At 39.9% G+C, this 15,124-nt stretch overlaps 1 protein-coding gene across 3 annotated transcripts in view; it reads left to right on the forward strand.

Moving 5' to 3' along the window:
* The window catches only part of mob2b (MOB kinase activator 2b), a 47,946-nt gene that overhangs the window by 17,326 nt on the left and 15,496 nt on the right, over positions 1 to 15,124 (forward strand). The window contains exon 1 of one of the 3 annotated variants that reach the window (XM_083553148.1): positions 4,517 to 4,820. The exons of 1 other annotated variant lie outside the window; for it this stretch is intronic. In XM_083553148.1, coding sequence (XP_083409274.1) covers positions 4,660 to 4,820 — 161 coding nt within the window. In that variant the 5' untranslated portion in view covers positions 4,517 to 4,659. Of the gene's footprint in view, positions 1 to 4,516; positions 4,821 to 14,843; positions 15,120 to 15,124 lie in introns of those variants that run through there. One more of the 3 variants, XM_083553147.1, reaches the window with a different exon arrangement.

Consider the following 15,124-nt stretch of genomic DNA (forward strand, 5'->3'; position numbering starts at 1 on the left):
AACCAAAAGTTATTTTCCTGTTCTGTCTCCTTGAAGATGCAGTTCTACCTCTGCCATGTTGATCTATATTCTATGTGACTCTCAGGACACGCCTCGGTCTCCGTAGTTTTGATACGCCATGTTTACGTAGCAGCAGCAATCGTACCATTACCACATACACACACACACACACACATACAATACAGACCAAAAGTTTGGACACACCTTCTCATTCAAAGAGTTTTCTTTATTTTCAGGACTATGAAAATTGTAGAGTCACACTGAAGGCATCAAAACTATGAATTAACACATGTGGAATTATATATGAAATGATATACATAAAAAAAAAGTGTGAAACAACTGAAACATATTGTAGGTTCTTCAAAGTAGCCACCTTTTGCTTTGATTACTGCTTTGCACACTCTTGGCATTCTCTTGATGAGCTTCAAGAGGCAGTCACCTGAAATGGTTTTCCAACAGTCTTGAAGGAGTTCCCCGAGAGATGCTTGGCACTTGTTGGTCCTTTTGCCTTCACTCTGCGGTCCAGCTCACCCCTAAACCATCTCGATTGGGTTCAGGTCCGGTGACTGTGGAGGCCAGGTCATCTGACGCAGCACCTCATCACTCTCCTTCTTGGTCAAATAGCCCTTGATGCCTTCAGTTTGACTCTACAATTTTCATAGTCATGAAAATAAAGAAAACTCTTTGAATGAGAAGGTGTGTCCAAACTTTTAGTCTGTACTGTATGTGTATATGTATATACATATATATGTGTGTGTGTGTATATATATGTATATATAATGTATGTATATATGTATAATGTGTGTGTGTTTGCGTGTGTGTGTATAAGCAAGCCCCATTGTCTTTCCTTCCTAACATCTGGATTAAGTGTAAAACTAAAAGACTTGCCCTGCACGGCTGAGTGTACAGCAGAGCGTACGTGTTTAATCCGATTCCTCCCTGTTGTTTGGCAGGGTGTGGAAGTCATTAGCTCGACTCTATATTTGGACCGGTGTCACGGTGAACATGCCGTGTAGGAGACGAGCTTTAAAACGGGCGATGGACGGATAAGCATTGCTTATTAAAATATCACCGCTGTGCTCTTTACACCACAGCCGAATACATGTTTTGTTTTCCATTTATTTTTTTATTTTTTTACGGCTGGCGAGATGTGTATTTCTTTTAGCACCAGCTTGGAGCACAGTAGCTCTGGAAGACTTTCTCTCCGTCACACCCTCCTCTGTGTGTGTGTGTGTGTGTGTGTGTGTGTGTGTGGGGTTCGGTAAGTGCCGAAGCTAAATGTAGCAGTTTTTGGCTTTATAGCGCTGGACTGCATATTGGGTGGAGTTGTGGAGTAAAGCCACACCTCTAAACCAAAACCTCAGCCTCTGTATTCAGGCCAGACAAAGTCTTTAGTGTGAAGGAACAAAGTCACAGTATGTGCATGCAGACGACATTCGATTTCGACTTCCACTTCAGCAAACAAACAAAATAAATTTGATTTGTCCTTTGTTTTTATAGAAGCAAAGCACGTGTTTTCGCCGTGTAAGCACACTGCTGTTACTCTTAGTCTGTTCCTTGTGTGTTATTTAACAGATCTAAGAAATAGCTCAGTTCGACTGTACAAACTATGATAACTGTGGATGGGGGCGTGAAAAAAATAGAAATGACGCTTCGACATGCGTTTAAAGATAGTTGAGTGTTCTGGATTGACACTCAGATTAATTATCGTAATTGGATTGTATTGCCCGTGTGTGTGTGTGTGTCCTTGTCTTCACTTGTGTCTGAAATGTCCACTCCATTTTCTAGTTGAATTACAGAGTAGAAAGTCTTTATTGGGAGTGTGATCTGTCGATCTCGGCACACTTGAAATGAAAAGGACGTTTAAAAGCCTGTATTCTCAGTATTTTTCTCAAGACGGCCAGATCATTGATTAATTCTGGATTATTTCGTTCAATTCCTCTTCACAATGAGGTTTAGAAGGGCTGCATCTTACTCTCTGAATAGGTGAGGTGGTTATTTTTTTTTTTTTGGCCCATGGCTTCATGGAGTTTGAGGTTTTAGGTTCAGTTTGGGAATTTTTCTTTGCATGTACCTAAATCTATGCTATTGCAGTACTACATTGTATTTTTCATACCTCTATTATAAGTGACAACAGATTAAAAGTGATTTAACAGATTTTCTGCTCTTTCCTATACTATATACTAGGAAGTGTGCTGGCATTAGTGTTAGCAGTGATGTTCAATACGCTGTAAATGTAGATTTAGATTAGGCTAAATCTCTGCATGCTATCAGTATGGTCAAAATGTTGGTGTCGTGACAACACGACATGGAGCTGAGGGTCTTTCAGAGATACGACAGTGTTGCATAACTGTGAGATAGGATCTCAGCTGATTAGAGTCCTCAGTGGAATGTTATGGAGAACAAAGACAAAACGTTGTAGGTATTTGGTCTCTGGTTTGTAATTATTCAGGCCAACAAGTGAGCAGTTGAGGAAACAGTGACTCAAGTATGCCGAGTTGCTTTTATATTTTTCGATTGGCTTTAAAAGGATTGTGTGGAATGACCTATTTTTACCTTTTTTTTGCTTTTAATAAAGTTCATTACAGATATACTTGGCTTTTTCCAGCCATATGTGGTTCTCAGTTACCACAATTACACAATCCTTTAAGATATCTTTAGATCAAGTGGTACTAATTCACTTTCCCTTCACTTGAACTAGAAGACCAAAACCTGTTCCATCATAGCAATGCCCCTGTGCACAAAGCCAGCTCCATGAAGATATGGTTTACATGGAATGGTGTGGAAGATCTTGATTGGCCTGCTATAAAGCTTCTCAACCCTATTAAACACCTCAGGGATGAATTGGAACTCTGATTGCACCCCAGGCCTCATCACCTCACCTCCATCAGTAGCTGACTTTACTAACACCCTTGTGGCTGAATGAGCGCAAATCTCCTCAAACACACTTCAGAATCTAGAGGAAGAAATTAGCAGAAGAGTGGAATTAATAAAGCAGCAAATGTTGACTAAATGTGAACTGTAGTTCATATTTGGATTGTATTATTAAGAAAATTGCTGTAAATATGCAATGCACATGGTGGGATCCAAACATCTGAGACGATATTAAAGACAGAAGAGCTGGGATTGGAAGAAAGAAAAAAAATTAAGAAAGAAAGACAGACAGAAAAAAGGATGAAAGAAAGAAAATCAAACCTATTCAGCGCCTCACCTTTAATTAAATTAATGCGCATTAATAAGTCATATACAATAGTGACAATTCTTTGTGTTATTTTGGCCATTTGCAGAACATTAAAAACTGAAACAACGTTTTTTTATTTGATTTGTGTTCAGATTCAGTGCATCCAGTTCATTGTGCATTTCCTCTTTTTCTGGTATTTTGCTGGTAATAAATCTGCAGGCAGTGACACAGGTTCAACACATGTACTCCATCTCCTCCTTTCCATTCTTTTCTCAGGAAGTCCACAGCTCTCGCTCTTTTTTTGTATTTTATTATTTTAAATAACACTTGAGGAAGGTGCGCTGGCGGTTTTCCATCGAGCACCCAGCCAACGCAGTGGCTTATCGAGGCCGTGCATAAACGCAGGAAAACCGTGTGTGAACGCACCGACGTCTCAGAAGAGGAAGCAGTTCAGAGAAGTTCACAATACAGTACAGCTTCCTGTGTCTTTCATTTATTTTCATTACGGGGCAGGAATTGGTGAAAGTACTGACCTCCATGGAAAGCTTTCAACAAGCGATTGTTCCCTCCACACTACCTAGTGTTATATAATGTTGTTATATAGCATTTTTTGTATTTTCTTTTTAGAATTTGACAAAAATACAGGAAAAAAATGACAGTTAGTTTCAATACAGTATGTACCTTTTATTTGAAGTGCCAGTCCATATTATAATTCATTCAGCTCTAACATTTTAAATTAACACTATGCTATTTAACATGATGCACATGAAATCAAAGAGCTAAGAAAACATAAATATAATTTCTATATATTGAAGTTTGTGAACACTTGGCCATAGGGTTTTCTTTTTAAACATCTCATTCCACATTAAGTCCCATATATAGATTTGTTCTCATTCATCCTCAAGGGTGTCAGTAAAGTCAGGTTCCAGTCATCGTTCCAAGTCTTGAATGCTGAAACATACGTTTTCATGTCCCTCATTACCTATTACTCTCGGTGAAGTTTTCTCTGGAGGTTACTGGATGGTGACTGATGACACCATTAACAAATTGCATAGTGTCAGACTTTCAATAATTTCAATTTCATTTGTTTATTTTATCATGACATTTGGTTTTGTTTTCATTTTAAGCTTCTTTCCCTTACATGTTGGCTTTTGATTACCAGTTTCCTCCATTACCCAGAATCCCCTTTAGTCCCTGCTTCATTTCTTGCTTAAGAATGTAATGCAGCAGCGTTTCAGTTCTGTGCACTCTCCAAACCTTCAACATTCATGCTAACACCAGAAGATTTCATCAGGAGTTGCCACAGTTGCTACGCCTGATACAGTTTTCATCACTCCCCTGGATGCTAAAAGGCGACAATGACTAATCAGAGACTTCTAGGCCTTCTTATCAGCAAACCCGAGACTTATCCATGCAGCACAGATGCAGCTGAACTCTTTCACCCTCAGAGCTTTTAATAGTTCACGCCGTACACTAGCATGTCTGTTGATTCTTCATGTGGAGAAGTATGGAGAGGAACTCGTTTGCCAAACTTTGATGATTTCGGCGTCAAGAACAGCGACATGGCAGAGGCGAACAGGGAGCCAGCTGAGAGCGGTCTTGAGCAGTCTCGGCATATTCTCAGCTCGCTGTTTCACAGGTACTCTGAGTGTAGCGTTGGAAGGTTGACCTATTAACCGATGCTTCTTTATAGCTGGATGTTGAGATCTCAGCTTTGGGCAGAAGGTATACAGCGTTCAGAACGGAAACATGATTTTGGCTTTCTAGAGTGATTTGGTTCCAAGCATGTGCCAGTACTAATGTTGATCATATTATTTGTGGGGAAAACTTGTCAATCACAGAACAAGGCGGAACTTTTTTGCAATGTTTGTTTTTCTAATGACTGCAGTTGCATCGAGTGTCGTTTTTCAGCTAACGTAAAACACAATTCGGGGAGGCGTTGTTTGTCTTTCTCAATGCCTTTTGAGTCATTTTAACAAACTCTTGAAAGATCGTGTTTTGCAATACTGCGGCTCTCATGCAACAACACTGTTTAGTAATGAACAGCAATGGAAGACATTTGCGTTCGTCTACATTCGAACTGCCCGAAACGTTTTCTAATAAAGCTTGCCAATAATCTCAAATTGACACTGTGCTTGCCACATGAAAATTGACTAAATTGTAGTGTTGTAGCATTTCCGGTTTTTGTTTGGTCCATGGTCTTTAATCATAGACTTTCTAAAAGGAATCCCACGTTAAGAACTCATTTTTATTTATCATCTATTTCCAGAGGTGTAACAAGTACCTGAAAATCACACTTGAGTAAAAGTATAAGCTAAAAGTCACCAATTCCAATTGCTTAAGTAAAGGTCTTATAGTAAAGTATATTTTCACACTACTTGAGTATTTCACTCATATTGAATGGAGATGCGCTAGTCCTCAACACTGAAACACGTTAGTAAAAAAAAAAAAAAAACAGTTGATTTGTGAGGTTTTATTTTCTAAAATACAAATCAAATTGCACACTGCATGAATCGAGGTCAACACATCAGCTTCTTTAACATGCCGGATCACGCAAGTTGGTAAAACAAAATATGTAAGTGATCTTTTAAAAAGATATCTTCATTTACCAAGTATAATTACAGTATCATGTCATGAAGTAGAAGACCACTACTGTTTTATGGACAAATAAAATCAAATTTTAGATAAAGTAAAAGCCACTACATTGGAACCTCGATACTCGCAACCTCGACATTTTTCGTTTGGAACCAAAAGCAACTTGGGAAAAATAACATTTCAAAACAGAGTTTGTACTAATAAATTACATAATGTTTGTAAAACTATTTTATTATTGTATTATTCATTTAAAGTAGTAAATAAAACATTTATGACAAGTAATTCAGTTTTTGTTGAGTTTACAGTATAGTACATTTATATAGTACATTTATAGCACAATTACATCAAAAGGAGCGTCAAAACCTCCTTGTAACTCGCGAGGGGTCATAGAAAGTAACCCCCGTGAGTATCGAGGTTACACTGCATTCAGAGCAATTGTAAAAACTGTATTCATGTTTTTAACTCAACTTGAACAAAAGCTTAATCACATCATCAACAGAGGTGCAAAATGTAATTGGTAGCGTTCATTGTAAAGTCAAATATAGTAGGCAAAAAAAATTACTTAAGTACATTTACTCAAATATTTGACACCACTGTGAATTTCCAATCGGTTTGTATAAGTCATCGGAGTAATTGATGTGACTTTACTACTTGGTGGAATAAGTTTTTTTTCTAGTTCATAAATTCAGTAACCTACTAGTGTATGATGAAGCTACTGTAGCTTACTGGTGTTGACTGTTGCTTTTGGTTTAATTTTAGGCAGATCTACTGATCACTGGGTAACATATGCAGACTTTCTTCTCACAGGAATGTTGCCCACTATTGTACATTATGATAATTACATAAAAAAACTGATTATTAGATCGTGGTGTCTTGATCGTTTTCTAAGTCTGTGTCTTAGTGCTTTTTTATTTTCCTTTTTTTTTGAGCTCTAAGCATTTGCAGATGTCTCCTTCAGAGTGTGTCGAATTCAGCCTGCTGTACGCCTGTATCTAATTCCGACAGCTGCTGCTTTTTTTTTTTTCCTGAAATTTATTTTTTCCTTTTTTTTTTTTGAGGGAGGATATTTAGCGGAGTATTTTTGGAAAGAATGAAGTGCTTAGACGTGCCCCGAAAGAATTTTTGCCCGCAAAAGAAAACACACAACACCCTCCGCCCTTCGTCACTGCTTTCGTAAGCTGGCTTCTTATTTTCTTTTACCTGGAGCCACAGTGAAAGAGGCCTCTGTTCTGCCTCGGGTTCCTGCAACAAGCCCTGTTTCTCGCACTCTCAGCAAACACGGCCTGTTGAACCTTTCTGACCAGGATTGGACGCCTTCCATTTCCACCCTTTTAGGACACAACCTATCCTGTTCTGCACCTCCTCTTATTTCAGAGGTGTGAGGGGGGAAAAAAAAAGGAGTAACAAGGCGTTAATTAGAATGTCATCTCTAATGTAGACGTGCGTCAAGGTCTGATCTGACATCACCGTCCAGGCAGTTTTACGACGCAGCCGTGCACAACGTGCTGATGATTCGGACTCGTTTCGAATCCGCCTTTTTTTTTTGTTTTTACGATGATTAGTTTTACCAGACAGCCGTGGTGATGTCATGCTCCTCTGAGTGAGACGAAGCAAATAGTTGGATGGTGTATTTTTCTTCAAACTTGACCACTTCCTTAAATTAGTTCTTGGTTTCGAAAGAGTGGAAATATTTAACCGGCTTACTCAGAGATATTTATAGCTCAAGGCTATTGCAGCCTATAGTCAGGTTCAAGACTGACCAGAATAGCACTAGGGAGTGATCACACATAAGGAGGTGAGGGCTGTGCATTCAGCATACATTACAAGTAGGGTTGAACAGCATAATTATTTGCTTTTCGTCCTTTAAAATTATTGTTAGGATCTGGATTGATGCCTCCTTTTACTAGTGCTTTACTGTAGCCAAATCTGAAATTTTTTAATTCATTGTTTTTTATATATATATATAATATATTACTCAGAACTATATTTTGTTTATTCATTTATTAAAAGATTACATCATACTTTATTATTTTTTTTTTTCTTCTTTTTTTTTTTTTTGTCTATTATATTTACGTTTAATATTTTTGCATGCTCAGGAGACAGGCTAGTTCTTGTTAATGCCTTACTTTAGAGCAGCTATCAAGAATCAACTTTTCTCATAACTCTATACGTTAATAACACACGCACGTATGTCACATTCCCAAGAGACCAGAAAGTGAAAACTTGTCTCTCCTAAAGACTTTGCATTGGAGGGGAAACTTGCTAGCTGTTGCCCAACACTAACACTGGAGTCTCTTTCCACAAATGATAAATCAACAACCTATAGTTTACACGGAGCTCTAACAAATACATGATCGTACTTCTTCTTCTTCTTTCGGCTGCTCCCATTAGGGGTCACCACAGCGGATCATCCGTCTCCATACCACCCTGTCCTCTACATCTGCCTCTTTCAGACCAACTACCTGCATGTCTTTCCTCACCACATCCATGAACCTCCTCCTTGGCCTTCCTCTTTTCCTCCTACCTGGTGGCTCCATCCTCAGCATTCTTCTACCAATATAATTCATGTCCCTCCTTTGCACATGTCCAAACCATCTCTAACTCGCCTCCCTCACCTTGTCACCAAAACATCCTACATGCGCTGTCCCTCTAATAAACTCATTTCTAATCTTGTCCATCCTCGTCACTCCCAACGAAAACCTTAACATCTTCAGCTCTGCTACCTCCAGCTCTGCCTCCTGTCTTTTACTTAATGCCACGGTCTCTAATCCATACAACATCGCAGGTCTCACCACAGTCCTATAAACTTTCCCTTTCATTCTTGCAGATACTCTTCTATCACAAATCACTCCTGCCACTTTTCTCCACCCACTCCACCCTGCCTGCACTCTTTTCTTTACTTCTCTAACACATTCTCCATTACTTTGCACTGTTGACCCCAGGTACCTGAACTCCTCCACCTTTTCCAGCTCTTCTCCCTGCAACCACATCACTCCACTGCCCTCCCTCTCATTCACACATATGTACTCTGTCTTACTCCTACTGACTCTCATTCCCCTTCTCTCCAGGGCATATCTCCACCTCTCCAGGCTTTTCTCAACCTGCTCCCTACTCTCACCACAAATCACAATATCATCCGCAAACATCATAATCCAGGGAGACTCCTGTCTGACCTCGTCCGTCAACCTGTCCATCACCACTGCAAACAGGAAAGGGCTCAGGGCCGATCCTTGATGCAGTCCAACCTTCACCCTGAACCAGTCTGTCGTACCTACTGCACACTTCACTGCCGTCACACTGTCCTCATACATGTCCTGCACCACCCTCACATACTTCTGACACACCTGACTTCCTCATACAATACCACAACTCCTCTCTTGGCACTCTGTCGTACGCTTTCTCTAAATCCACAAATACACAATGCAATTCCTTCTCTATACTTCTTCATCAACATCCTCAAAGCAAATAAGGCATTTGTGGTGCTCTTCCTCGGCATGAAACCATACTGTTGCTCACAGATGGTCACCTCTTTTCTCAGCCTGGCTTCCACTACTCTTTCCCATAACTTCATGGTGTGACTGATCAACTTAATTTCCCTGTAGTTACTGCAAGACTGCACATCTCCTTTATGCTTAAAGATCGGAACCAGCACAATTCTTCTCCATTCCTCAGGCATCTTCTCACCTTCCAAAATCCTGTTAAACAACCTGGTCAAAAACTCCACTGCCATCTATCCTAAACATCTCCACGCTTCTACCGGTACGTCATCTGGTCCAACCGACTTTCCACTATTCGTCCTCTTAATTGCTGCTCTCACTTCCTCCTTACTAATCCTATCTACATCCTGCTTCACCAACTCCACATTGTCCAACCTTCTCTCTCTCTGATTTTCCTCATTCATCAGCTGCTCAAAATACTCCCTCCACCTTCTCAACACACTCTCCTCACTAGTCAACACATTTCCCTCTCCATCCTTAACTGCTCTAACTTTTGCAGTACATCCTTCCCAGCTCGGTCCCTCTGCCTGGCCAATCGGTATAAATCCTTTTCTCCTTCCTAAGTGTCCAACCTCTCATACAGCTCCTCATATGCCTTTTCCTTGGCTTTCGCCACATCCCTCTTTACCTATCTCCTTGTACTCCTGCTTACTTTTCTCATCACTCTGTCTATCCCACTTCTGTTTTGCCAACCTCTTTCTCCTTATGCTCTCCTGCAACTCCTCATTCCACCACCACGTCTCCTTGTCTTGCTTTCTATTTCCAGATGTCACACCAAGTACTTTTCTAGCTGCCTCCCTCATCACTCCTGCAGTAGTTGCCCAATCATCCAACACCTCTTCAACACCACTGAGCCTCTGTCTGACCTCTTCCCTGAACCTCACACTACACTCTTCCTCCTTAAGTTTCCACCATCTTATTCTTCTTTCTGTCCTCACTCTCCTCCTCTTCTTCTTCGCCTCCAAAATCATCCTACAGACCACCATCCGATGCTGTCTAGCTACAGTGTCCCCTGCCAACACCTTACAGTCTCCAATCTCCTTCAGGTTGCATCTCCTGCATAGCACATAGTCCACCTGTGTGCACATTCCTCCACTCTTATACGTCACCCTTTGATCCTCCTTCTTCCTAAAATAAGTGTTCACCACTGCCATTTCCATCCTTTTAGCAAAATCTACTACCATTTGCCCTTCCACATTCCTCTCCTCAAAAACCAAACCTACCCATCACCTTCTCATCACCTCTGTTTCCTTCACATACATGCCCAATAAAGTCTGCCCCAATCACCAATCGTTCTTTCCTAGGTATACCGTCTACCACTTCATCTAATTCACTCCAGAATTTTTCCTTCTCCTCCATCTCACAGCCAACTTGTGGAGCATAGGCACTGATGACATGTATCATCATCCCTTCAACTTCCACCTTCACGATCATCACCCTATCAGAAACTCTCTTCACCTCCACTACACTCTTACTGTACTCTTCTTTCAGAATCACCCCTACACCATTTCTCTTTCCATCCACACCATGATAAAACAGTTTAAATCCACCTCCAATGTTCCTGGCCTTACTCCCTTTCCACTTGGTCTCCTGAACACACAGCATATCTACCTTTCTCCTCTCCATCATATCAGCTACCTCTCTCCCTTTACCCGTCATAGTACCAACATTTAACGTACCAACCCGAACCTCCAGTCTCCTACACTGCTCCTTTCCCTGCCGTCTCTGTAGACGTCTTCCTCCTCTCCTTCTCCTCCTTCGGCCAACAGTAGCCCAATTTCCACCGGTACCCTGTTGGCTAACGATACCTGTGGCGGTCGTTGTTAACCCGGGCCTCGACCGATCCGGTATGAAATTCTCATTTGTGATCCGCATATTTGATTTGGCACGTTTTTACGCTGGATGCCCTTCCTAACGCAACCCTCCCCATTTACCCGGGCTTGGGACCAGCACTACGAGTGCACTGGCTTGTGCATCCATAATGGCTGGGTTAAATACATGATCGTACATTTGTCTTTAAATATTTATTGGTCTTTCATTTGTCTTCGATTCTGTAAAACGTAGACCAGAAAAATCTCTAAATTATTGCTACAGAAAATAGATATAATGTCATTTTCTTATTGGTATTAATTCGAGCTTGATTATAAATCACTGCATTGACTGTACATGAAAATCTATTTTCGTGGCAGTAGTTTTAACAAAGCTGCTTTTCTTCTTCAAATCTCTCACGTTCTTGTAAAAGCTAAAGTTACCTCAGTTTTCATAATAGAACACCATTGTTTTGTCTAGGCGTCTACGAAACCTCTACGAAACCTCAGCAAAGCTCAGAACTGGGAAATTTAGTATCCATGTGTAGAGAATGCCTTTAATTATACAGATTTGATATGTCATAATATAGAAAAGTAATAGATTTTTTCATATTTTTACTGTTGTACAATAGGGTTCCAGGGTGTAGTGTTGAGATTGAAGATTCTGATTGGTCAAAGCTGTAACCTGAAGATTTCCACAGTGGATTCAGAATTGAGACCTTTGCGATGTTTTGTGTTAGTAAAGAGAGAATAAAAAATAGCCTGTTTAAAAAAAAATGTCTGACTGTTTTAATAGAAACTAAAATCATAGAGGTTCCAGAGCGTTAAATGTAACTGTATATGGATGAGATATATGATGTCATTTTTAAACAAATACTTAAATTGCTATAAGCGAAATAAACCACTTCACATAAGGGTTTTATTTCTTGCATAATTGTCTTATGCTTTTTATTACACTACATGGCCAAATGCTTGTGGAGCATAATGCTGTTATAACAGTAGTACATCCTTGTTGAACATCCTATTCCAGATTTAGTATACACTATTTTGCCAAAAGTTTGCGGACACCCGGTCATAAATATCGTATGTGCTTTTTGAGCATCGCAAGCCACATTTTTTGTCAGAGCTCTGTGCAGGACACTTGAGGTCTACCACTTTTGACAAATCGAGCTTAGTTTGTGCACAAATGAATAATCCTGCTGGAACAGGTTTGGGCTTCTTGGATAAAGGATTAAAAACATTCTTTGTATTTGTGTTTATCTAAGTTTATGCCAAAAGTTTGGAGATGGCAAACATATTGGTGTGATGGTAATGGGTCTACAAGTCTTTTTTGGCCATATAGTGTACATTTAGGCTTACTAATGTATCTTCTATTTCTAAATGTATTCTACATTTTTATTATGTTTTTTTTTTCCTATTATTATGGCAAGGGTTAGCCTATAAGTGTTTTATTGCAACACTTTGCTTACACTGTATAACTGCAACTTTTATGACCGTCAGCAGCTAAGAATTTCTAACCGTGATGAGTTTAACTGCCCATTGTGAGGATCCAGGAGATCCTAGAGCAATATTCAGAAAGCAGTTAGAGGACCATTCAACCCTCACCTTTTTGGTCGAGGGATAAAAAATTGAGAAAGAAAAAATAATGATAGAATATTATGTAAAAAATTCTGTAGACACACTCATAAACTCTATAATGCAGGTAAGAAAATGTGTATAATGTATTATGTTCTATGAGTGTAATGAGTTCATTTGTGTAACATTGGTTTTGCCAATAAAAATCGTTTTTTTTTTAGCATACAATATGCAAACGAAGCAGATCTTGGTTCTTGTGTGTGTGTGTGAGTGTGTGACTGTTGAGATGAGAATCCGTTTCCCCAGGGTAGAGGTGTTCAGTGTCGAGTCTGGACGTGCCTGCCGGGAAATTCCAGTCAGTTGTAGGTTGACATTGTGATAACACGTCTGTGCAGTCAAAACACAAAGGAGCTCTGACTGTACTTTGGGGGGGTTAGTGGGAATATTATGCTTTTGCTGGTTGGAAATTTGATCCCGTGAATGTGGGGAAAAAGCATTGAATGTTCCTGCAGGAAGTAGTAGATCGCTGAACTTGAGAGTTAATATGTTACTAAAATAAACTGCCATGAAGAGAAGTGAGTTATAGGGGAGAGGGATGCTTGTAAGGTGGATATATATATAAAAAAAAAAAAAAAAAATCACTTTTTTAATATTTTATTGTATCAGTCCGTTATGATACTTGAATATAGTTTCATACTTTTGTTTTACAGTTTGAACGATGGCCAGCGTTGCCAGGTCTTGACAAAATGTGAAGCCCGACTACATTTTAGAAAGCACGTCTGAAAATAATCCGGTCGATTCTGATTGTTTTTTTTGGATCGTAGCTTGCAAAAAAAAAAGTTCACAGTTGTGCACAAAAATGTTTGCTATACAATACATGCAATGTGCCCTTTTTTGTCTATTACACACATTGTCTATGCTATAATCTGTCTTTTCACCTCAAAATCTTCAAAATATAGTCTATTTTAAGTGAACATTTGCAGGAAAAATGGTTAAGCGTAAGGATTTGAGGGAGTTAAGGGCTAAATTGTGATGTCCAGACGAGCATCTCCACAACTCCAGCTCTTGTGGAGTGTTCCTGGTCTGCAGTGGTAAGAAGCTATTAAAACTGGTCCACGAAAGAAACAGTGGTGAAGCAGTGTCAGGGTCATGCGGGGCAGAGGCTCATTGATTTACGTTGGGAGCAAAGGCTGGCCTGTGTGGTCCAATCCAACAGACGAGCTCCTGTAGCACAAATTGCTGAAGATGTTAATGCTGGATGGGTCAGGACTGTTTTTGGCAGCAAAAGAGGGACCAACACAATACTTTATTAGGCAGGTGGTCATAATTTTATGCCTGTTTGGTGGCCTTAAAGTTATGCCTCATGCCTGATATACATATTTACATATGCATATTAAACATGCCATGTTTTTTATTTTATTAGTTTTTTCAGGTAATTACATTTTCAAGTTTCATTTTTTTTTTTTTTTTTTTTTTGGCCAAACTCGGCAATCTCATTACTCTTGATTTGTGTTGAAAGGCAGTAGTTCAGTGTTTATGACGTCGGTCGTTGGATCGGAACGTCGCAAATTTGAATCCAAGCACCGTCAAGTTCCATGGGCCCCCGAGCAAGGCCCTTGACCTTCAATTTCTCAATATAAACAAGATCATTCAGAATTGCTCAATATGAGTGCATGTGTTGAATATGTTTAAGCTGGAGATGTGATTATTTTAATTTTCCTGTGTCAAACATTTGACCATAAAATGTGTGTACAGTCTTGCTGCTGTTTCCCGTGAGTGTGTGTGAGTGAGTGAGTGTGTGTGTGTGTGTGTGTGTGTGTGTGTGTGTGTAGGGCCAGTGTAACTTTTTATGAACTTTTTTTAGTATGTATTTCCCCACTTATACTACTTATCCAGAGCAACATCTGTTCTGTATTGTATTGTATTGATAAGAGATGCGTGCTAATCTTTTCCAAGGTTGTTGTTACTACATGAATGAAGTAATAAATTGTAATAAACGAGGTGCAGCCTAAAGCCGAGCTTCTGTCCTGAGTGGAGCTGAATACCAATTCCCTCAAAAATGAATCATCTAGTGCACTACATAGGGTGTAAAAGCGCCACATGTGGTGCGCGTGTGTAGGGAGGAGCGAGTTATTTGGATCGGTTTTATTTCCTTCTACGTCCCGCCCATTAACTCTGCTCTGATTGGTCGGAAGTTAGCCACCAGATCGAGCGAGAGAGGCGGATGAAAAGTGGCAGGACAAATCCGATCTGTTTCAATGTGAACGCGCAATCTGATCGGATCGGATCGGTTGCTCAGGTTGTTAAAAAAAAAAGAAAGAAAGAAAAGAAGGAAGAAAGAAAGACAAGTTGGTTTGCAATGGTCGGAGATCAGACTATATCCGGTGACAGCGCGATCACTCAGCGGTCGAAAAACGGATTAAGCTGCAAGATGGTCCTGCAGGCGGTCGGCAAGGTCTTAAGGTGAA

Source organism: Silurus aristotelis (genome assembly GCF_946808225.1).
Source record: "Silurus aristotelis genome assembly, chromosome: 10".
Taxonomy (NCBI): domain Eukaryota; kingdom Metazoa; phylum Chordata; class Actinopteri; order Siluriformes; family Siluridae; genus Silurus; species Silurus aristotelis.